A 23,291-nucleotide genomic window follows, 5' to 3' on the forward strand; every position below is an offset into this window, starting at 1 on the left:
TGGATCCCATTCCAACTGCTGTCATGATTACCAGGCCACCTGCCTGTCGTGCAAAGACAGATGTGGGGAAAGTTATGACCAAACTAAACTTTGCCAGTGTAACAAAGACTGTGGATTTCACTCCAACTGTTGTCATGACTACAGCGAGGTGTGTGGTGGTGGTGAACAAGGTAAAACAATTACTTGAAATTATTTTTCCTTCCTTTATACAGGGTTTTGATTGGATGGATGTGTGTGTGTGTGTGTGTGTGTGTGTGTGTGTGTGTGTGTGTGTGAGAGAGAGAGAGAGAGAGAGAGAGAGAGAGAGAGAGAGAGAGAGAGAGAGAGAGAGAGAGAGAATATTACGTACCTATATACTTAATCTGAAATTTGTGTACTACAGGCGTGACGGATGATGACCTACGCACCATCACGGAGGAGATGTTCGCTGCTGATGTGAACTTTGTCTATGACCAGCTGACAGTTGACTACCAGGGGAAGGGAGTACTGGGGACTTGGCCCCCGGCCCGTGAGTATTGTGTACTGCACAACTCCCTCTCTCTCTCTCTCCACCCACTTATCCGCGCGCGCACACACACACACACACACACACACACACACACACACACACACACACACACACACACACAGTCTTAAGAATCCAAACGAAAGGTACCCAAAGCTTTAGTGATAATGTTCGGAGCGAGGGTGAGGTTTGTCGGGAGAGGACGGAGTGAAGGCCGAGCGGTGGATTACGTAATACGTACTGATATGTGACACATTACGCGTGAGAGCTCAGTGTGGACGCCTGAGTGATGAAAAATTATGAGTCTGCTTTTGATATTGACTAATCAGTTTTATATATCTATGGTGATGATGCTGATAATTTTTCTATTTATCCAGTTTTTTTCTAGTATTGTTATCCAATCATAGTCTGAGAGGTAAAACATTTCCAGGTATAAGCTGCAATGTTTCCTCTGAATAACTTTATGGAAATTATCATCGGTGGATTCTCTGACTTCACCAAACGAGTTCAGAAATGACTTTTTTCAGCGTCCTAGAATAAAATAAAGAACGTTTTCAATCAAAAGTTCAACCTATATTGTTGAATATTTTAAGTTTGAAACACTGGCCACTGCATAACAAGGATGTGCTTCGATGATTGGTTTCAAATTTAACTGTCTGAACAATCTAATATGTCTCACAAACTCATGACTACCCGTTTCGTCCTAATGGTGCGAGAACTTGTCACTAATGCACGATTATCACAGTTTTGTTCAAAACATAATCTTCATACAAAAACTATATGAGAAAAAGCTCCTTGATTTGTATGCATACATTACAAAAAAAAAAAAAAAAAAGCATGTTCATACACAAGGAGCATAAATAGTAGCGGGTCTGGTGATTTCTACAGACTGTTCGTGTCCGTACCAGAGTCTGCACTAAGCCGGCCGACCATAGCACTACTGAGGAAGGTGCAAGACAACTACATCCCCTCCGTGTACCAGGCGGAGGTACAAGATGCGAACGAGATAGCAGAGCAGAATGCCTTCTTGGACGCAATCATGAACACTGAAGTCATGAAACTGGCCGAGACTTTTCTTCACTCGAAAAGTGAGTTTAAGACTTCAAACATGTCATTCTCCCATCCTTATTCATCATTATCTGGAAACACTAAAAACCCTGTGATACCCGGGATAAGGACTGAAGACACTCCGGAGCTGGCAAGAGAGAATGCTGCCACCCAATACTCCCAGTACTTCCTTAATTCGTGAGCAAGAAAAAGGAAAGAAGCGGGAAGACTCCTATAGGAAACCTCTCCTCTGTAACTTTATTCCTGAATTGAAAATAAGATTGTATTTACTATATTCCTTTAAGGGGGATACCAGTCATATATATTCTTATTAAATAATATTAGTAAATAAGGCTTTCTTCACAGATCTCTTAGCAGCAGGATCATTGCGTGACAAGCTCGACCAAATGTGGTTCACTCTCTATAAGCGCAAACACGACCGGAGCTCCTCAGGCTTCGAGCACGTTTTCGTCGGGGAACTGGACGGCGAAGTGTTTGGTTTCCACAACTGGGTCAATTTTCAGAAGAAAGAAGACGAAGGTGAACTAAACTACTACGGCTGGATGGACTCTATAAAGCTTGGGGCCAAGGTGAGTCATGCTTTTTTATTTGTGCTGCTATTAAATGTTCTTGAAAAAGGAATGTTACGTATATTCTACAGAATTTCAAATGCGGAAAAAATGTAGTAGACACTAAAATTTAACGCGCACGAGTGTGCTGATATACTGCGATGTTCATTTACAGAATAAATGAATAATTAAATAAACAAAAAATAAACAAAAATAAGTAACAAAAAAAAAAAAAAAAAAAAAAGATAAGAATAATATACCGTAAACTTTCCCTTATTTCCGGCTTTATCCTCCCTCCCCCCAACCGCTCCCCGTCCTTCCAAACTGACGCGTAGTCGCAGTGCCGTCAAATCAATCACTACCCATTATTACTCTCACTCCATTCTGCCCAATACAGGGAGAGCTGCTCGAAGATCGCTTCAGTTGGGATGGTCAGATTAAGAAGAAAGGGTCCATGTTTGTGGGTACCTCGCCTGAACTGGAGATGGCCACCTACACCGTTTGTTTCTTCGCTCGTGCTAACGGCACCTGCCCTGTTCAGATGGCCAGTAAACAGTTCCAAGTGAAAACGTATACTATTCATGGTGACTCGTTATTGGGTAGTGCATACCCTGAAATCTTGGTATCATATTAAAGTCAACTACTACAGTGTTACATTAAGAAAGTTTGATTTCTCCTATGACAAACAAAGGAGTATAGCAGTTACGGCGAAACACATTCTTTTCTGCTGAGGATTGTTCAAAATAATGGCGTCGCTGAGAGCCATAGACCGAAACACTTCTGACTGTACTCCCATTATAATAAGTCAATAGTCTTTAGTTAAGTTGGATGGGTTTTTACAGGTGTTTTTACTATTTGAGTGACAAATTAACAAATTAACAGTAGAAATACTTTTGAGATCGCAGCTGATCGTGTTCTTTGAAAATAGTTGTACGTGGTGTGAGGGGAAAGCGTTTATGAATACGGCTTAAGGCAGTGTCACACTAGCACTTTTTCCGTCGATTAATGCGATTTCCGTCTAGTTTTCAACGTTCCGCATGAACTTATCGCATGAATTTGTCAGACGATAGGGATCGTTTCCGTCTGCAAATTTTCCGCCTTTGTTTACATACCAAGACCAAGACCACAAGACTTGCCGCGTCTCCTCAACCTGCTTCTACGTGCATTGGTTCTACCACTAACCATGAACGCATCCATGCACGCTTTTTGGCTTGTTTAGCTCGTCTAAGTTTCGTAATACACAGTATTACGTTCAGAGCAGCGTATCTTTGCCGCAGCGTGGCCTTCATGTTTGTTTACATTGTCGGTCTGTGTTGGCGGGAAGTGACGACGAAACACCGTTTGTGTGTGACAAGCCGCAGCCAAAATATTGTCGATTTTCTGAAAATCGACGGAAAAAAAATGCTAGTATGAAACCGCCTTTAAGGCGGCATCACACTAGTACTTTTCCGTCAACTTTCTGAAGACTGTCAACTTTTATCGACGTTTGTCATCACACACAAGCTTGCTTCCGCCTTTGTCGCGTTTGTCGATTGTAAACAAACTTGGCTGCCCCTTCACCCCCAGCAAGCCGTTGCTATTTTGTTGTTGCTATTTTTGGCCGTTAATGCTTTCTATGAGAAACTCTTCAGACAGCTTTGTCTACTGATAAACTAAAGAGCAGCTCAGCTTGGTCAGTTGCTACTTCGAAGTTCTGCCTTGGGGCGTCGCAGTCCCAGAGAAATGTGAAACTGATCGAGCCATCTTTTCACTGGTAGTCTAGACTTGACTTGACTTGACTTGGAGTAAAGATGGGTGAAGATATAGAAGAGCTGTAAAGAGGAAGGAAATAGTAGGAAATTATAGAAGGAAAGTAGAAGAAAAAAGCGTGTGGGCAGACCACGTTGCTATTTTTATATAAGTTAGGTTGCTCGTCCGTCGCCTTGAGAGACTAGGTTTAACTCTAGAACAATATATATATATATATATATATATATATATATATATATATATATATATATATATATATATATATATATATATATATATATATATATATATAGATATATATATACATATGCGATTATAACATCATTCCAATAAACAAGAAAATAAATTTTATTATATTGTTGATTAGAAACCATATATCTTAATTTGACTAAAAATTGACGCTATAAAAACGACAACGGTGAGTTGACGGAACAGTAAAAAAATAATAATATATAAATAAATAAAAATAGAATAAAAAAAAAACGGAAATCGTTGACAACGACGGAAAAATGTTAGTGTGACGCCGCCTAAGTGTTGAAGGTAAAGAGGGAAGCACAATAGCAGTAGTGGAGATAGGGAGTAGCGATGGGAAGGAAGGGGGATAAAGTTGCACCTAATAGTTCAGTGCATGGTGTGGGTGTTGGATGACCTTTATCTCTGCACTTCCTACACCAAACAACCCCTGGCGCTGTCCACATCTCTCTCCGACCTCACACACACACACACACCCGGTAGCTCAGTGGTTAGAGCGCTGGCTTCACAAGTCAGAGACCGGGGTTCGATTCCCCAGCCGGCTGGAGATATTTGGGTGTCTCCTTTCACGTGTAGCCCCTGTTCACCTAGCAGTGAGTAGGTACAGGATGTAAATCGAGGAATTGTGACCTTGTTGTCCCGGTGTGTGGTGTGTGCCTGGTCTCAGGCCTATCCGAAGATCGGAAATAATGAGCTCTGAGCTCGTTCCGTAGGGTAACGTCTGGCTGTCTCGTCAGAGACTGCAGCAGATCAAACAGTGAAACATCACTTGGTCAGCCTCATGTAGTCTCTTCCTTCAGCAGCACACCTCCTGTGAAGCTCCGCGAGGTCTCAGCCTTCCCTGCAACAGACTGTATCTAAATCGTGGATAATTCTATCCAGAAAGCAGTCTTAGAAGGCTTGTTATAAAGAAAGAAAAAAAAAAGCATTTCATTTTGAAGATTTCTTAAGTATTTCAAATAATGATTTGATTAACATTCCGTATTATGGATGGAATAAAAAATCCATGAGATCCCCACAAATCATCTGAATTTTTTTTCAACAACCATTGAGCCCCCAATTTTTTTTTTTTTTTTTTTTTAACATGTGGGGTGTTCTATCCCACTAAGCTTACTAACAAAAATTTACGACACAAGCTGTTGCTGGCGTGCACTAAGTGTCATTTAGGGTAACCTTGAGGTCTAATCCTTAAGATAGCAACGTCTTCACACGCTCATCATTACTATATAATAGTCCAAATATATAAGAGATACGAAACGCCATAACTTGAATCACACACTTTATATTGTAAGCCGCACTTGCCTGGACTATAGTATTACTATCCGTGGCACAGTCGTGAATAATTCTTTAAGTTTATTATATTGGTACTTTACTACCTACAAAAGTCGGTAAACCTACAGTTTCACCACCTTGCCCTTTCTGGCCGAAACTATTTTTTTCTGGTAGATTTCGGCTTGCTTTGAATTAAAATACCACTTGTTTTTGGCGCAAATCAACCAAATTTTTTTTTTACAGCCCCGAAACATATGATTTGCATCAAAAACAACTGGAAAGTTAATTAAAAACAAGCCGAAATCTACCAGAAAAAATTAGTTTCGTCCAGAACCTAAGCTAACCTAACCTAAGCTAAGGTAACCTAACCTAACCTAACCCCCGGGGCCGTCGTGATTGGTGGAAATATTTTTTTTTTTTTCATTGGCCGCCGCTTCAGTTTCAATGAACAGAACCAATCAGCGTAAACAATTAAGCGTATGCTCAGACAATGGTATGTCAAGGAGCCTGCCGAGCCGCTGCGAGCGCACGACACCATCAGTGTGCGGCAGGGTTTGATGCAGCAGGCTATAGTGTCACGGCTCACCAGAACACCAAAACACGCTTAAATTTAAAAAAAAATCTGTGTCGCCATTCAAAAAGGTTGCACCTAGTATATATGGGGTTCAAATTACTCGTAATCAGTGGGTAAAAAAAAACACGTAGCTGATTGTGGTGAAACTGTAGTAATACCCAAAAAGTCACCTGCATCACAACGTAATCGCCTACGTCCGGTGAGATACAGTATTATGACACAACTACCACATCCTATGAGTCCACAGTATCACGACACGTAAGGACAAGGACAAGGATCGTGAAGAAAGCTACAGCACGGTCCAGTGAACTCAGGCGGCCAGGCCGACAAAGTACTGGGAGACCGTCGCGTCAAGGACACACGTATACCCACCCCTCATCACAGTGGACTGAGGAGAGTTCAGGAAGTAGTGTTCGGTTTATCCCACTGTGAGACGCATCTGCACGCCTTGACGCGACACCATATTAACAACAAACAACACATTTTCGTCACTTTTCTCGCAGTGATGATGAGGGGCTGGTGGTGCATGACGCTGGTGGCGGTGCTGTGCACCGCGGCAGGTGAGATGACAAGATATCTATAATTCACTCAGGAAATTTATATCTCATTCAGAAAAGAATTTACCTTTGTGGATATATTTGCGCATATTTATAGTTCGGCGCTTGTGTCGGGCGACAATGTAATGAAATAGTGTTTCACGCTTTTACTTTACTGTTCTTCATGCTAGCATCTTCATTCTTGTTTGACTACAATTGCTGAATTTCAACCGTTACTCTGATTGCTATTAATAATAATAATAATATATATATATATATGATAAAGGTATGCATGTATTGCCTTCTGCATGTAGAATGCAAATCACATGATATTTATATATCATGCATATGATTGTAAAATCAATATTCTTGTTGCTAAGCATTTAAACCATGCTGTGTCAGCTAATCACATAAACACACGCACACTTTATTTATGAAAACATATCTATATATTTTGGTTGTTGTGTCATCACAGTACATATACATGATTTATGGCACATAAGAAAATAGTGAGGCAACTTTTTTTTCTCTCTCATGGACAAGAGGAAGCTGGCCAAGGGCAAAAAAAAAAAATAAATAAATAAATAAATAAATAAAATTAATTAATAAAAAAAAAAAAAAAAAAAAAAAAAAAAAAAAAAAGGCCCACTTGATTTTCAGTTCCCTAGAAACTAATTGTTAGCCAAAAGTCTGGGACAAATGCCTTCAAACCTCTCTCTTAAAAGATGTCAAGTAGTAAGAAGATGGAAATACAGAAACGGGTAGGAGTTCCAGAGTTTACCAGAGAAAGGTATGAATGATTGAGGGTACTGGTTAACTCCTATATTAGAGAGTTGGACAGAATAAAGGTGAAAGGAAGAAGAAAATCTTATGCAGTGAGGCTGCAGGAGGGGGTGAGGCAATTTGGCAAGATTAGAAGAGCAGTTAGCGTGAAAATAGCAATAAAAGATAGCAAGGGATGCAACATGCTGGCAGTGAGAAACAGGTTGAAGACAGTCAGTCAGGCGAGGGGAGTTGATGAGACGAAAAACTTTTGATTCCATCCTATCTAATAAAACAGTGTGAGTGGAACCCACAAACATGTGAAGAGTACTTCATGCAAGGATGGATAAGGCCTTTGTACAGATTTAGCAGTTGGAGGGGCAAGATAAACTGGCAGAAACGCCACAGAACACTTAAATTCATAGAAGCTGTTTTAGCAAGAAATGAGATGTGAAGTTTCCAGTTAAGGTTATGAGTAAAGGACAGACCAAGGATATTCAGTGTAGATGGGAATAGCTGAGTGTATACATGTAATCTATGTTGTTACAGATGTATTATTACAGATGTACTACACAACTTGTCACTACACATATATATCATGTATATACAAAGTTCACTGTTTAAGTGTTCCTGTGTAATATTGCATGTACATTTATGTCCTCACTGGATGTGCTGTGTTAGTTTCTTAGATGAAAATATTTGTAGTGTATGCACTCATTATATGCCTCTGTTATGTAAATGTTGTCCGTCCCTCATTCTGTTTGTTGTGATCATGCTGTATGTCAAAATACTGTGCATGTGCTTATGTATGACAATGGACAGTGTCTTGAGGCACTTCTGCCACTATCAGGTGCTGCAGGCTGTGCAAGGCGTGCTACCACCACCACCACCACCACAGCACCACCTATAATAGAGCCAGAAATTCAGACAATAAGAACATCCTCCCAAAATCATGCAGGTACAGTGAGTAAAAAAAAAGTCTCACTCAGTAGCAACAAAGTGCAAAGAAAATACCAAAAGGTATAAATCTAGTAGATCTCTAGTTTACAAGTTCTCAGGCTATAAATAAAAACGGCATTAGAAGTGAATACCACAGCAACACTTCTGAATATAAAAAGTATCACAGGATATGAATGTTATACTACTCCCAGTAATGTTACCAGGAATTCTTAATTCAGTAAACTGCTGTGATATCATCCAGTGGAATGGTTGACACTGGATCTGTTCATTGACTGGGCACTATTCATATTTAGGAGGAAGCAGGGGACAAGGAGGAAGTAGAAGCAGAAGTTCAACAAACAGTGTCATGTCAACTACTCAGCTGCGAGCTGCAAGTGAAGAGCTGTTGGCAGTAGATACAGGAATGACCCAACCATCCACCAATGTGCAGGGCAAGACCTCAGGCAGTGTTACAGGGGATGCTGCACCACGCCCGTGAGGCTTTTATTAATTTGACTTCTTAAGTGCTTACCAGTTGTAAGCAACACTATCTCATGGCATACCACATATATATTGTAATTATTAAATCCACCAAAAGACAAAGAATAGAAAGATTATCAAAAACTATTCAGGTCTCCTATTCAGTCTTCATTGTTAAGTCTCACTTCCATTATTGCACATGATCCATATTCCTCATTGTGGCATGACTTGCAGTCCAGAGGAGAAGGGAGTATAGGACCTGCCTGCACCCAGTCTGCAGCCTGCAGACCTAAATCAATAGCCACAAGGACCAATAAGGGATTACACTACCTTGTCTTGCATTTTTTAATCCTTCTAATCTCTTTTTGGTGGCCCTTTGTGAATATTAATGAATTCAGGGGTGCCAGGCTGGAGACTGGGTGCAGGCAGGTCCTACATTTGCTCTTTAGTAAAAAATTCTGCCATGCATGCTCACAAGGTCAGTTTTTGTTTGATTGGAATGCTCATCATGTAAAAGTCAATTCTAGTTATATCTCCCAAGTAGTAACCCTCCTGGCCAACTCACTGAGCCAAACACACACCAACCAAAAATTAATAGTGAGGTACAAACCAAAATGCTAAAGAAAACCCCACTTTTAGGGCCTCACAAAGCAGCTGAATGCATGCTGCCATACACTGTTGACAAGAGATCAGATAATAGAGATTTTGTGCTACAGTCAACTCACTCTTAGTCACCAATCAATATATAGAATCAAACATTTTGCCTGCCACCTGGCAAACTAGGTAATTTTCAGCACAGACTGTACTGTGAGATGATATGGCTTGTAATCAGCAATTACATCAAAGCCCTTATGTGAGAGAGAGAGAGAGAGAGAGAGAGAGAGAGAGAGAGAGAGAGAGAGAGAGAGAGAGAGAGAGAGAGAGAGAGAGAGAGAGAGAGAGAGAGAGAGAGAGAGAGAGAGAGAGAGAATTTTGTATGATTTACTGCTACAACAAGTAACAGTTTATTACTAGATAAAATTTCAAGATTTTTTTTTATTATATTTGCCATTTTACAGTTTGTTCACATCTGTGCCACGCACATCTCTGTCCAAGGATACTGTAAGACTCATGCAGCAACTCCTAGATAACTATGAGCCACAAACAACAAGAAGGGAGACAATAACCAATGCTGAAAGAGCTGAAGAAAATCAGTTCCTACAGGCACTCATGCAGACTTCTGTCATGCAGAAACTTGAAACCATTCTGCAGCAAAAAAGTAGTTACTGTACAATGTTTTTCTTTCAAATTGAAATACATTGTGATGCAATATTTTTTTTGCTCATGCATGTTTCTAGTGTGATATTTTGGTCAGTGTTATATGGCTGATCTTTTTTTCCCAGATCTCCTTCAAGGCAGACTTCGAGACATACTCAAGCTAATCTGGTTCACTCCATACACTCGAGGTGGTCAACACCTTGCATCATCTGGCTTTGAGCATGTCTTTGTTGGAGAAGTGAAGAACAGGAAAGTGTCTGGCTTCCACAACTGGTTAAGTTTCTTGAAGGAGGAGGGAGAAGGTGACCTTGACTATAAAGGTTACATTAAAAAGCTCGATCTTGGTAACAAGGTGAGTAAGAGCAGTGATATTGGACAATGTTTAGTCCTCATTGTAATCAGCTTTCATCTTTGCATAGATCAGCTTTACATGCTTGGAGACAATCCACCAAGTTGTGGGCTTTTTTTTTCTAATATCTGGTCTTCATGTCCACCCAGAGTAATGTCATTTTGAACATAACATACACACAATCACCTCAAAACAGCTACTGGTTTCTAGAATGTTGTGTTTGTAACTTTGAAGAAGCATTTGAAAAGTGTAACATAAACTTAGTGGTTTGCATTACACACACACACACACACCGCGTAGTGTAGTGGTTAGCACGCTCGACTCACACTCGAGAGGGTCCGGGTTCGAATCCCGGAGGCGGCAAGGCAAATGGGCAAGCCTCTTAATGTGTGGCCTCTGTTCACCAAGCAGTAAATAGGTACGGGAGGTAACTCGAGGGGTTGTGGCCTCGCTTTCTCGGTGTGTGGAGTGTGTTGATGTGATCTCAGTCTCACCCGAAGATCAGTCTATGAGCTCTGAGCTCGCTCCGTAATGGGGAAGACTGGCTGGGTGACCAGCAGACGACCGAGGTGAATTACACACACACACACACACACACACACACACACACACACACACACACACACACACACACACACACACACACACACACAAGTTTCTTGAAGGAGGAGGGAGGTGACCTTGACTATAAAGGTTACATTAAAAAGCTCGATCTTGGTAACAAGGTGAGTAAGAGCAGTGATATTGGACAATGTTTAGTCCTCATTGTAATCAGCTTTCATCTTTGCATAGATCAGCTTTACATGCTTGGAGACAATCCACCAAGTTGTGGGCTTTTTTTTTTCTAATATCTGGTCTTCATGTCCACCCAGAGTGACGTTATTTTGAACATAACATACACACAATCACCCCAAAACAGCTACTGGTTTCTAGAATGTTGTGTTTGTAACTTTGAAGAAGCATTTGAAAAGTGTAACATAAACTTAGTGGTTTGCATTACACACACACACACACACAGACTTCTTGGAGAAAAATGACATACTTTGTGAGTGTCAATTTGGTTTTAGAAAAGGGCGTTCATGCACGACAAACCTGATATGTTACTATTCGAGGGTGATAGATGTAATACAGGAAAGAGATGGTTGGGCTGATGGAATATATCTGGATTTAAAAAAGGCCTTTGATAAGGTACCACACCGGAGACTGATCTGGAAACTTGAAATGGTAGGAGGAGTGCATGGCAGTTTACTAAAATGGATGGAAGACTTTTGGTAGGAAGAGAAATGAGAACAATAATTAAGGACAGACCATCAGAATGGGGCTTGGTGGAGAGTGGAGTTCCACAGGGATCAGTGTTGGCACCAGTAATGTTTGCGGTCTACATAAATGACATGGTGGATGGGGTGTCCAGTTATGTGAGCCTATTTGCAGACGATGCAAAATTGTTAAGAAAAGTGAGATGTGACAAAGATTGCGAACTACTCCAGGAAGACTTGGACAGAATATGGAAATGGAGCTGTACATGGCAAATGGAGTTCAACACGACAAAATGCAAGAAAATAGAGTTTGGCAAGAGTGAAAGAAGAATCAGGAGTATGTACAAGATAGGAAATGAAGACATAAAACCAGTCATGAAGAAAAAGACCTTGGGGTGACAATTACCAATGACCTATCGCCAGAGAGACATATAAACAAAATAATTGGAGAAGTATTGAACTTATTGAGGAACATAAGAGTGGCGTTCGTATATTTAGATGAAGAAATGATGAAGAAAATAATTACTGCAATGATAAGACCGAGGCTTGAATATGCAACAATACAGTGGGCTCGAACTTAAAGAAACACATAAGGAAACTAGAGAAAGTACAGAGGGCTGCAACAAAAATGGTGCCTGACTTAAGAGATTTGACTTATGAAGACAGACTGAAAAGAATGCAACTTCCGACCCTGGAAAACAGAAGAGAAAGGGGAGACCTGATAGCAATATACAGAGTGATGATTGGCATGGAAAAATGGATAGGGAAGATCTGTGTATGTGGAATGAAAGAATGTCGAGAGGGCATGGGAAAAAACTAAAATGGCCACTTATAGGAGAGATGTGAAAAAATATAGCTTCCCTCATAGAAGGGTGGAAGCATGGAATAGTTTAGACGTGGAAGTGGTCAACGCAAGGAATATTCATGATTTTAAGAAAAAGCTGGACATTAATAGATATGGAGACGGGACAACACGAGCATAGCTCTTTTCCCGTATGTTACAATTAGGTAAATACAATTAGGTAAATACACACACACACACACACACCGCGTAGTGTAGTGGTTAGCACGCTTGACTCACACTCGAGAGGGTCCGGGTTCGAATCCCGGAGGCAGCGAGGCAAATGGGTAAGCCTCTTAATGTGTGGCCTCTGTTCACCTAGCAGTAAATAGGTACGGGAGGTAACTCGAGGGGTTGTGGCCTCGCTTTCTCGGTGTATGGAGTGTGTTGATGTGGTCTCAGTCCTACCCGAAGATCGGTCTATGAGCTCTGAGCTCACTCCGTAATGGGGAAGACTGGCTGGGTGACCAGCAGGCGACCGAGGTGAATTACACACACACACACACACACACACACACACACACACACACACACACACACACACACACACACACACACACACACACACACACACACACACACTCGCCATCGCTGAGAGAGAACGGCTTGTCTCCGGCTGCGGATGGGAAGAAGTGAAAATACCTATGGTGTTACAGGGCCCGGGTACCTCTAAGTTAATGTCCTGTTGATGTCCTACTGTCGCATAGTGTTGAAGGTGAGGGATATGGAGAGTGGTCCCTGAGAGGAGAGTGTGGGCAGTGATTGTTTTGGCCGTAATCAGCTGACGATAACAAACATGGCGTTTACGCCTAGACAAGCTAAAGACTTTGAAGGTTTTGTAACTACTCCAAGAAGACTGGAGAAATTAGATATGGATGCAAGAATTCAGGCACTAGAAAGTAAGTTCCTAAACATTTTGTCCATAGAAGAAAAATTGGATAGAGTTATAGCCGAGAATGATTCGTTCAAAAAAGAGATCTATTTGTTAATGATAGCGAATAAAGAGCTATTGAAGGAAAAGGTAGAGATGGAGAAAGAAAACCAACAACTAAGGAAACAATGTGAAGAGATGAAGGCTAAACTCCTAGAAATGGAGATGAAAATATCCGAAGGGGACTTGAGGAAGGAGGAATGCCTTAATCTAATTGATGCCAGGATGAAAGAAGTGAACCATGAACATCAGGAGATACAAAGGTCCTTTAGGGAGATAGTGAAAAAGCAGGAAGAGGAAAATAAAGTGATTACGCAGAGTGAAATGGTAAAGGCACTAAAGGAAAATGAGTATGTGGTGAGAGATATTGCTGAAAAGAAAAATGTGTGATCATAACAGGATTGAGGGAGGAAACTAACAGGAACTGGCAGGATAGGAGGGATAAGGAAAATGACAGGATTAAGTCTTTACTGAATAAGATCTCTGTGGAGGAAGAGGACCTATATCCTGAGGTAGAAGAAAGTGTGAGATTAGGAGCTTTTAAGGAAGGCAAGAATAGACCATTAAAATTGAAATTAAAGTCTCAGGTGGCAGCTGAGACCTTGTTGAGGAGGGCTTGGAAACTTAAGGACTCTGAGGAAACCAAAACAATTTACATAAGAAGAAATATGTCACAGGATGAAAGAATGAAAATGAAAAAGCTTGTAACTGAAGTGAAAGAGAGGAATGACGAAAGAACAGAGGAGGAAAAGCCCAAGTTTTTTTTGGAGGATGAGAAATGGGAGGCTAAAGAAGTGGTGGATAAAACAGACGGAATAGACATTACATGGAAGAAAGAGAATAGGAATGGAATACAAGTGACTTACATGAATATAGATGGATTTCTGTCTAAGAGGCTAGAATGTATGGATTACCTAAGAAATAACGAACCGGACATAATGTGTGTAGTGGAAACAAAGCTAAGGCCCGAAATAAAGCTAGACTGGTTTGTTGTAAAACACTACAAAGTATGGAGAAATGATAGAAAAAATAAAGGAGGTGGTGGTATAATGGTTCTTACTAAGGAAGATCTGATAGTGAAGGAGGTGAACTATAGTAAGAGAAATGAGGAAGTGATAAGTATGCTTATAACAGATGGCAAGAGGGACATTAATATTATAACAGTATACATACCACCCAGAACCAGTGCTTGGGAATATGAACAGTACCAAATGGTGATGAGAAATACTCTAGACAGAATGAAGCAAGAACTCATCAGAAAGGATAGAGTGATGATAGTTGGAGACTTTAATTGTAAAGAAATAGTGTGGGAAGACTACGAAGTGGTGAACGGTGGTGAGTGGGCAGAGGAATTGTTAAAGGTAGCAACAAATAACTTGATGACACAGTGGGTGAGATCACCAACAAGGTGCAGGGGACAAGATGTTGCAGCAAGGTTGGATTTGGTATTTACCAGGGGCATCTCTCTAAAAGAGGAAATTGAACATGAATGTCCCTTGGGGAAAAGCGATCATGATGTCCTAAGCTTTGAGCTGGATACGGAATTAAGCACGAATAAGATTGTGGAACAGGGAGGAAAAATTAAATTATATTAGGGCAAATTATAACCATATAAGGGAGTTCTTTAATGAAATTGACTGGTCCGTGGTATACCAGGAAAGGGATATGCAATTGAAATACGATAAATTTATGGATTTGTATAACTCTGCTGTGAAAAGTTTGTGCCATATTACAGAAAGAGGACTTTAAATAATAAACAGTGGTTTAATAGAAATTGTGAAGAAGCAAAAAAGAACAAAGAAAAGGCATGGAAGAAACTTAAGAAAAACAGTGATGTATTATCAAGAGAAGTCTACAAAACAGCAAGGAATAGATATGTTGAAGTAAGGAGAACAGCACAGAAGGAATATGAACAGAGGGTGGTGGAAAACTGTGATAGTGACCCAAAATGTTTTACAAATTCATAAATGGAAAACTAAATATAAGGGAGGCAATAGAAAAGGTAAAAATGGGAAGAAGTATATGAGGATGCTGGAGATATAGCTGAAATTTTGAACGACAACTTTTGCAAAGTGTTTACAAAGGAGGAGCATTTTATGGGAGGAAGGCCTACGGAAATAAAGCAAATGCAGGACATCATGGTTACTAAGGAAGATGTAAGGAAAATTATAAGCAATCTGGATATTAATAAATCAATGGGGCCTGATGGCATATCTGGGAGGTTGCTAAAGAATGTAAGGATCAATTGTTGAACCCCGTATTTGATATTGTGGAAACCTCCATACGAACAGGATTAGTCCCGAAAGAGTGGAAAAGAGCTGACATTGTGCCTATATATAAGAATGGTAGTAGAATGGAACCGCTAAATTATAGACCAGTATCGTTGACTAGTATATTGTGCAAGGTATGTGAAGAAGTAATTAAAGCTAAGTGGAGTGAGTATCTAGAAAGTGAAAACATTCTGAGTGAAAGGCAGTTTGGTTTCAGAAAAGGAAGATCGTGTATCCAATTTATTATGTTTTTATTCAAGAGTGACTGACATACTACAACATAGAGAGGGATGGGTGGATGCTATCTACCTGGACTTGAGAAAGGCCTTTGATAAAGTACCACACAATAGACTGATGTGGAAACTAAAGAAGATTGGAGGAGTAAATGATAAACTAGCAAAATGGATGGAAAATTACTTAGTGGGAAGAGAAATGAGAACAGTGGTGAGAGGAAGGAAGTCCGAGTGGAAGAAGGTAACCAGTGGAGTTCCACAAGGGTCAGTGCTTGGTCCCATCATGTTTTTGATTTATGTTAATGATATGCCAGTAGGAATTGACAGTTACATGAACATGTTTGCGGACGATACTAAAATTATGAGGAGAGTAAAGAATGTGGAAGATTGTAACAAGTTACAGGAAGATCTTGATAAAATATATGAGTGGAGTAAGGAGTGGCAGATGGAATTTAATATAGACAAGACCCATGTTATGAAAATGGGAAGAAGTAGATACAGACCAAACAGGGATTACAGGCTGGGTGATGAGAAAATTAAAGAGACCAATGAGGAGAAAGACTTAGGAGTAACGTGCAAAACACTTTGTCACCGGAGAAACACATTAACAAGATTTTTGGAAAACATATAACATGCTTCAAAATATTGGCCTTGCATTCCACTACCTAGATGAAGGAATGATGAAGAAGATATTATGTACCTTAATAAGACCCCAGTTAGAATATGCAGCTTGTGTCTGGTCACCGCATATGAAGAAAAATGTGAAGAAGGTGGAAAGGGTACAGAGGCTGGCAACAAGGATGGTACCAGGACTCAGGAGTTAGACTATGAGGAAAGACTGAGGAAGCTGGGGCTGACCACATTAGAAGAGAGAAGAACAAGAGGAGACATGATAACTATGTATAAATTGGTGAACAAGATTGACATACTGGACAGAGAGTTGATAAAGGTGACCACAAGTAATCATCTCCGAGGACATGGAAAAAGCTAATAAAAGACATCTGTCTAAATGACGTGAGAAAATACAGTTTCCCGCATCGTAGCGTTGATAAGTGGAATAAACTGAGCAGTGATGTCGTTGACGTGGTGTGTGTCAATCAAATGAAAGAGATATGACAGGAATGGACAAGGAGACAGGACACAGAGAGCTTAGCTCGGGCCCTGTAATACACAAATAGGTAAATACACACACACACACTGGAGAAAGTAAAAAAGGAAAAGGATTTGGGAGTGACGATGGAAGAAAATAATCAACCTGCAAACCATATTGATAGAATTTTCAGAGAGACATATAATTTGCTAAGGAATATTGGAATAGCATTTCACTACATGGACAAAGGAATGATGAAGAAACTGATAAGTACTATAATAAGACACAGATTGGAATATGCAGGAGTATTGTGGACCCCTCACAAAAAGAAACATATAAGGAAGCTGGAGAGACTTCAAAAAATGGCTACAAAAATGGTCCCAGAACTTGAAGGGATGACATATAAGGAGAGACTAAAGGCTATGGATCTTCCAACATTGGAACAGAGAAGGGAGAGAGGGGATCTCACACAAGTTTATAAATTGATCAACGGAATGGACCAAGTGGACAATGAGTATCTGATCCTGAGAGAAGAATATGCCAGTCGAAGCACAAGATCGCATAGTAAGAAACTGAGGAAGGGAAGATGTCTAAGAGATATTAAAAAGTATAGTTTCCCACAAAGATGTGTTGAGACGTGGACCAGTTTGAACGAAGAAGTAGTGTCTGCAACAAGTGTACACAGTTTTAAGAAAAGATTGGATAAGTGTAGATATGAAGACGGGGCCACACGAGCATAAAGCCCAGGCCCTGTAAAACTACAACTAGGTAAATACAACTAGGTAAATACACACACACACACACACACACAGCGTAGTGTAGTGGTTAGCACGCTCGACTCACAATCGAAAGGGCCGGGTTCAAATCCAGGCGTGGCGAGGTAAATGGGCAAGCCTCTTAATGTATAGCCCCCTGTTCCCCTAGCAGTAAATAGGTACGGGATGTAACTTGAGGGGTTGTGGTCTGCTTTCCCGGTGTGTGGAGTGTGTTGTGGTCTCAATCCTACCCGAAGATCGGTCTATGAGCTCTGAGCTCACTCCATAATGGGGAAGACTGGCTGGGTGACCAGCTGGCAACCGAGGTGAATTACACACACACACAGATCTGTGAAATTGTTATCAAAGAAAAATGGTTGGAATATCTGGAGAGAAATTAAATCATCAACAACTCCCAATTTGGTTTTAGAAAAGGAAGATCAGATATAACGAACTTACTAAGCTTTTATACAAGAGTAACAGATGAAGTACAAGGAAGAGATGGATGCAGTGTATCTAGATATTAAAAAGGCTTTTGACAGAGTATCACACAGAAGACTCCTATGGAAAATAGAACACATGGGTGGAATTAAGGGAAATATCTTAAATTGTATGATATTTTTTTTAACAGATAGGGAAATGATAAGAGATTCACCATCAAGTTGGAGCATTGTAACCAGTGGTGTACCACAGGGTTCGGTGTTGGCACCAATAATGTTCCAAATATATGTCAACGATATACAAGAGGGTTTGAGTAGCTACATGAATTTGTTTGCAGATGATGGCAAACTTTTGAGAGTTATAAAAAAAAAAACCAAAATTATTGTATGGAATTACAGAAAGACATTGATAAGATCTGGAGATGGAGCCAGAAGTGGAAATTAGAATTTAATACTAAGAAATGCCATATAATGGAAATGGGTAAAAGTAATAGAAGACCTACATGGGAATATAAAATGGGAGAAGAGATTATAATGAAAAGAGTGATTATACAAGACACCCTGACTCCAGAAAGACATATAAATGGATTATTTGCTTCAACATACAAGACACTAACGAAAATCAGGGTAGCATTCAATTACATGGATAAAAGTATGATGAACAGATATTAACCACTATGATAAGACCTAAACTAGAATACGCAGCAGTGGTATGGTCGCCATATAGGCAGAAAGATAACAAGAAACTAGAAAGGATACAAAGGGCTGCTACAAAGATGGTCCCTGAAATAAAAGATCTTCCCTATGAAGAAAGACTGAAGGAGATGGAGATACCAACTTTGAAGCATAGACGGGAAAGAGGAGACCTAATAACAATGTGTAAGTTAGTAAGCTGTATGGAGAAGATAGATAGACAAGACCTGGTAACACTGACGAAGCAGGGACACAGACAAACAAGAGGACATTCCAAGAAAATCATGAAAAGTCAGTGTCATTGGAATATCAAGAAGTTCAGTTTTCCACATAGGACAGTAGACATCTGGAATGGATTAAGTGAAGAGATTGTAACAGCAGAAAGTGTGTACAAATTTAAGGTGAAGTTAGATAAATGTAGATATAGACAGGTCACTATGAGCCAGGTTTTTTTTTTTTTTTCGTAGGGGAGAGGGCCAGCCAAGGGGAAAAAAAAAAAAAAATAATAAAGAAAGAAAAAAATAAAGAAAAAGGCCCACTTGAGTGCTGGCTCTCCAAAAAGTGCAAAAGCGTCAGCCAAAATTCTGGAGCAAATGCCTCGATACTTCCCTCTTAAAAGAAGACAAGTCGTAGAAAGTCAGAAGTACAGATGCAGGGAGGGAGTTCCAGAGTTTACCAGTGAAAGGGATGAATGAATGAGAGTACTGGTTAACTCTTGTATTAGAGAGTTGGACGGAATAGGGATGAGAGGAAGAAGAAAGCCTTGTGCAGCATGGTCACAGGAGAAGGGGAGGCATGCAGTTAGTAAGATCAGTAGAACAGTTAGCATGAAAATAGCGATAAAAGATAGAAAGATATGCAACATTTCAGCAGTGAGAAAGTGGCTGAAGACAGTTAGTCAGAGGAGGGGAGTTGATGAGACGAAAAGCTTTTGATTCTACCTTATCTAGTAAAACTGTGTGACTGGAACCCTCCCAAACATACGAAGAGTACTCCATACACAGGCGGATAAGGCTCTTATACAGAGTAAGCAGTTGGAGGGGTGAGAAAAACTGGCGGAGACATCTCAGAACACCTAACTTCATAGAAGCTTTTTTAGCATGAGATGAGATATGAAGTTTCCAGTTAAGATTACAAGTAAAAGACAGACCAAGGATATTCAGTGTGGAAGAGGGAGACAGTTGAGTGTCACTGAAGAAGAGGGGATAGTTGTCTGGAAGGTTGTGTCAGGTTGATAGATGGAGGAATTGAACCTTGAACCTTGTAACATACAACTAGGTAAATACACACACACAAAAAAAAAAAATAAATAAATAAATAAAAAAGAAATTAAATAAAAATAAATATAATAAACTTACATTAATAATCAAAGTAACATATTGACATTTAGACTGGATTGGAAGAACATTGCCACTGCACTTGCTTCTTGTAAAAGGTCACTTAACAGGGACACAACATAGGGATTACCAACACCTTTCTTATTATTTCTATACATATTTAAGCAAGACATGGCATCATCTTAACTATCCCATTTCATATCTCAGTCAGGTGTGTTATTATTTTATTAATATGATGGTAAGATCCTTTAAACAGCAACAGTATTGTTACTAAGAAGACAAGTTTAAGACACAGAAAGATAGACATGATCAGTGCAATTGAAATTTTTATATTAAAATGATTGCCGAGAAATAATAAGCAAATAACGAATTAATAGGTCAATACAGAATTATTTTAAAAAAATTAATCATCATTCAAAATAAAATCTCAATCTAAGAAGCTTGTATCTCACTAAGTGATTACTCAACAAGATGAGAAACCCACACATTCAATTTTAAATTGAAATTAGGTATAAAACAGAAATAAATTATATGCTAACTGAGACTAACTCTCATCTTCTATGCATGCAGGGTGAGATAATCAAGATGCGGTTTGTGTGGCTGTCTGATACCAAGCCTGTTGGAACAGTGTTTGTAGGTACTACCCCAGAGCTGGAGATGGCCCTGTACACCCTATGCTTCCTTGCCAAGCCCAACTCTCGATGTCCAGTTCAGCTGAATGGAAAGAAGTTCCAGATCCAAACTTGGACTCAGTCTTACCAAGGGAAAACTTTAGTTGGTAGTGCTTATCCAGAGATATAAGGTAAAATGTATGAATGTACACACACTCAAAAAGGTATCATTACAATATGGTGTGACAAGTTTCACACCAAACAGGGTTGCTAAGCATGTCTGTGCAGTGTCAAATTGAATCAAGCAGAAAATATATGGGACAAGCATTGAATATAGCTAATATCTATATAGTAAACATATATTGCTTCATTTATGAGTGACGTTCATTTGAATCTTGCAAGTGTAGCTGCACTAACCCAATGCAGATATACTGACATCCATCTTTAGTGTCAATTTGTATCATGCTGAATGTGTCAATAATTCTTTGAGTGTGTGTATGTACATGCTGAGTTTGATGCCATAATGGATCTTATCACATATTGCAGGTGCTGAGCTGTTATCTGTTTTCTAGGGCATTGCAGAGGCTAATACTTTTTCATTAATGGAATACATTTTTCCTTTCCTTTAGTCATATATTTTCATTGAAATATATATTCATAAAACCAATGAAATAGTAATGCTTTACATTTACAGTGTATGTACTGTTATCAGTTTTTAAAATAATATAATCACTTGTATACTTCAGTCTTCCTGCAAGCCATTATGAAAATATCAATAGGAAGATAATAATATCAAAGTATTAATCCTTTAGAAAATTTGTGGAGAAAATATAAATAGTACTACCAATGTACATTATTTTAAATACTTAATTTCACTACCTTGTCAACATGCACCTTGTCTTTAGTGACTGTTCCACCGTCCATCTTTTTGTTGGATTATTTGTAAATATTTCCATTTTTTCCTTTTGTAGAATATCCTACCAATTTTTTTCCAATTAGTTCAAAGAAGGGATTATTACAAAGATGATTGAAAACATTTGAAAAGTAAAGATTTTAGAAATAAGAAAATCACCATGAACATATCAATCAGCTGCCCTGCTGAAACAGAAGGGAAGAGAAAAGGCCTCTAAGACCAGCTTATCCTACACCAAGTACAGTACATGTTAACTAGGATGGTATCAATTTGTCAACCATAATGAGTAAGTTATATATATATATATATATATATATATATATATATATATATATATATATATATATATATATATATATATATATATATATATATATATATATACACTTTAATTTCAAGTATATTTGTATTTGCAAACATCTAAATATAATTATGCACCTCTAAATGAGATGTGGTTTAAGTCCTACAATATAAGTAATAAGTAATACTTTTTTAAACACACTCATATTTCTCTAATGCAGCTTCACTTAGTCACTCCATATTGAGATATTGTTCCATTCATAACAGACCTTGAATGAACTTTAAATAGATAAATGACTAATTAATTTCTATCAGAAATAAACAGATTTTAAACAAATCAATGGTCAATCCTTATGTTAAGCTTGGAAATAAAGTTCCAGAAAGTTAACGTCCATGCTCCATCCAACCAGTTTGATCAGTTGCTGCATGGGAGACGAAAGCAATGATGATATCTGACATGGCAACTCAAGAAAGACAATGGCCCTTGGGAATATTCACATTAAAAAGTCTTAGTATAGACTGAATAGTTGAGATGCTTTTTGTGCATACTTTCCCAAGTTGACTTCCACAAGTTACTTTTATATACCTTCCCATATTACTCACCAATACCTATTAACTGACTATTACTTGTAAGGAAATAACATCTGTTATTTCTATGAAAAAATATGAATGAACTTAATCTCTCCTAAACCACTAACAGGTGCACTAAACATTCAGAAAGTCTCAAATATTCCCCTTACTCACTCAATGTTTTGGTTTCTTACATGTTACATCCTTATCACAGAACATTTTACTATGAACATATGTACTTAATTAATGTGATATCCTACAGAGACGTTACTTACTGTAGTACAGGTAAGGTGGATCTGATTGAGGGTATTCTTCTTGAGTCAAAGTTTCCCATCACATAACAGCCACACTGCAGACAGGTGATGCATTGTGGGAGCGACTGAGTGTGCAGCATTACCCGCAAGGCCAATAAAAAAAATAAAAAAATATTAATATCTGCACTGTTATTTGCAACAAACAAAACACAAAACTATAAAAGAAATACTAATTTTATTTACCTTAGTACAATCAAAGACATGCATGTCAAGTAATCATTGTTGCAAAAAACAAGCAATTTTCTTTACATATTATCTAGATTACTGTCATATACATATATTTTAAGAAACAGGTTTTAACAAATATCTTATTGACTGTATTGTACAAAACTGATAGTAAAATCTTCATTTTTTTTTTTTTTTTTTTTTTTAGTGTACAAACTGACCATTTATACAAATATGGCAAGAAAATCTTCAATGAAATGTTTATTTTGCTATACTGTACC

General features: G+C 38.9%; 2 protein-coding genes across 5 annotated transcripts in view; both read left to right on the top strand.

Annotated features, from left to right (window-relative positions):
• LOC123520241 (poly(U)-specific endoribonuclease-like) overlaps nt 1-2,775 on the top strand; it is a 3,866-nt gene extending 1,091 nt beyond the window's left edge. Inside the window, 6 exon segments of the mRNA XM_045282347.1 lie at nt 1-170; nt 383-481; nt 484-508; nt 1,394-1,593; nt 1,919-2,142; nt 2,519-2,775. The exon segment at nt 1-170 is cut by the window's left edge and continues 187 nt beyond it. Of these exon segments, the coding sequence (XP_045138282.1) occupies nt 1-170; nt 383-481; nt 484-508; nt 1,394-1,593; nt 1,919-2,142; nt 2,519-2,755 (955 nt within the window). The 3' untranslated portion in view covers nt 2,756-2,775.
• A 3,153-nt stretch (nt 2,776-5,928) lies between these two features.
• LOC123519956 (poly(U)-specific endoribonuclease homolog) lies at nt 5,929-21,597 on the top strand. 4 transcript variants are annotated; one of them, XM_045281709.1, is made up of 6 exons: nt 5,929-6,528; nt 8,117-8,224; nt 8,520-8,700; nt 9,744-9,946; nt 10,068-10,294; nt 20,708-21,597. In XM_045281709.1, the coding sequence occupies exons 1-6, from the start codon at nt 6,474-6,476 to the stop codon at nt 20,936-20,938; spliced, it is 1,005 nt and encodes a 334-aa protein (XP_045137644.1). In that variant the 5' UTR covers nt 5,929-6,473; the 3' UTR covers nt 20,939-21,597. The 4 variants fall into 4 exon arrangements, with proteins under 4 accessions (XP_045137644.1, XP_045137645.1, XP_045137646.1 ...); XM_045281710.1 differs by having other exon boundaries at nt 5,931-6,528; nt 9,744-9,943; XM_045281711.1 differs by lacking the exon at nt 8,117-8,224 and having other exon boundaries at nt 5,931-6,528.
• The last annotated feature ends 1,694 nt before the right edge of the window (nt 21,598-23,291 follow it).

This window comes from Portunus trituberculatus, chromosome 46 (assembly GCF_017591435.1).
Source record: "Portunus trituberculatus isolate SZX2019 chromosome 46, ASM1759143v1, whole genome shotgun sequence".
In the NCBI taxonomy this organism is placed as follows: Eukaryota; Metazoa; Arthropoda; class Malacostraca; order Decapoda; family Portunidae; genus Portunus; species Portunus trituberculatus.

Coding starts and splice junctions, on each gene's coding strand:
- LOC123519956 (XM_045281709.1), top strand. CDS start 6,474: ATGATGAGGGGCTGGTGGTGCATGACGCTGGTGGCGGTGCTGTGCACC. Junction 8,701..9,743: donor GGGGATGCTGCACCACGCCC/GTGAGGCTTTTA, acceptor GCCATTTTACAG/TTTGTTCACATCTGTGCCAC. Junction 10,295..20,707: donor AGCTCGATCTTGGTAACAAG/GTGAGTAAGAGC, acceptor CTATGCATGCAG/GGTGAGATAATCAAGATGCG.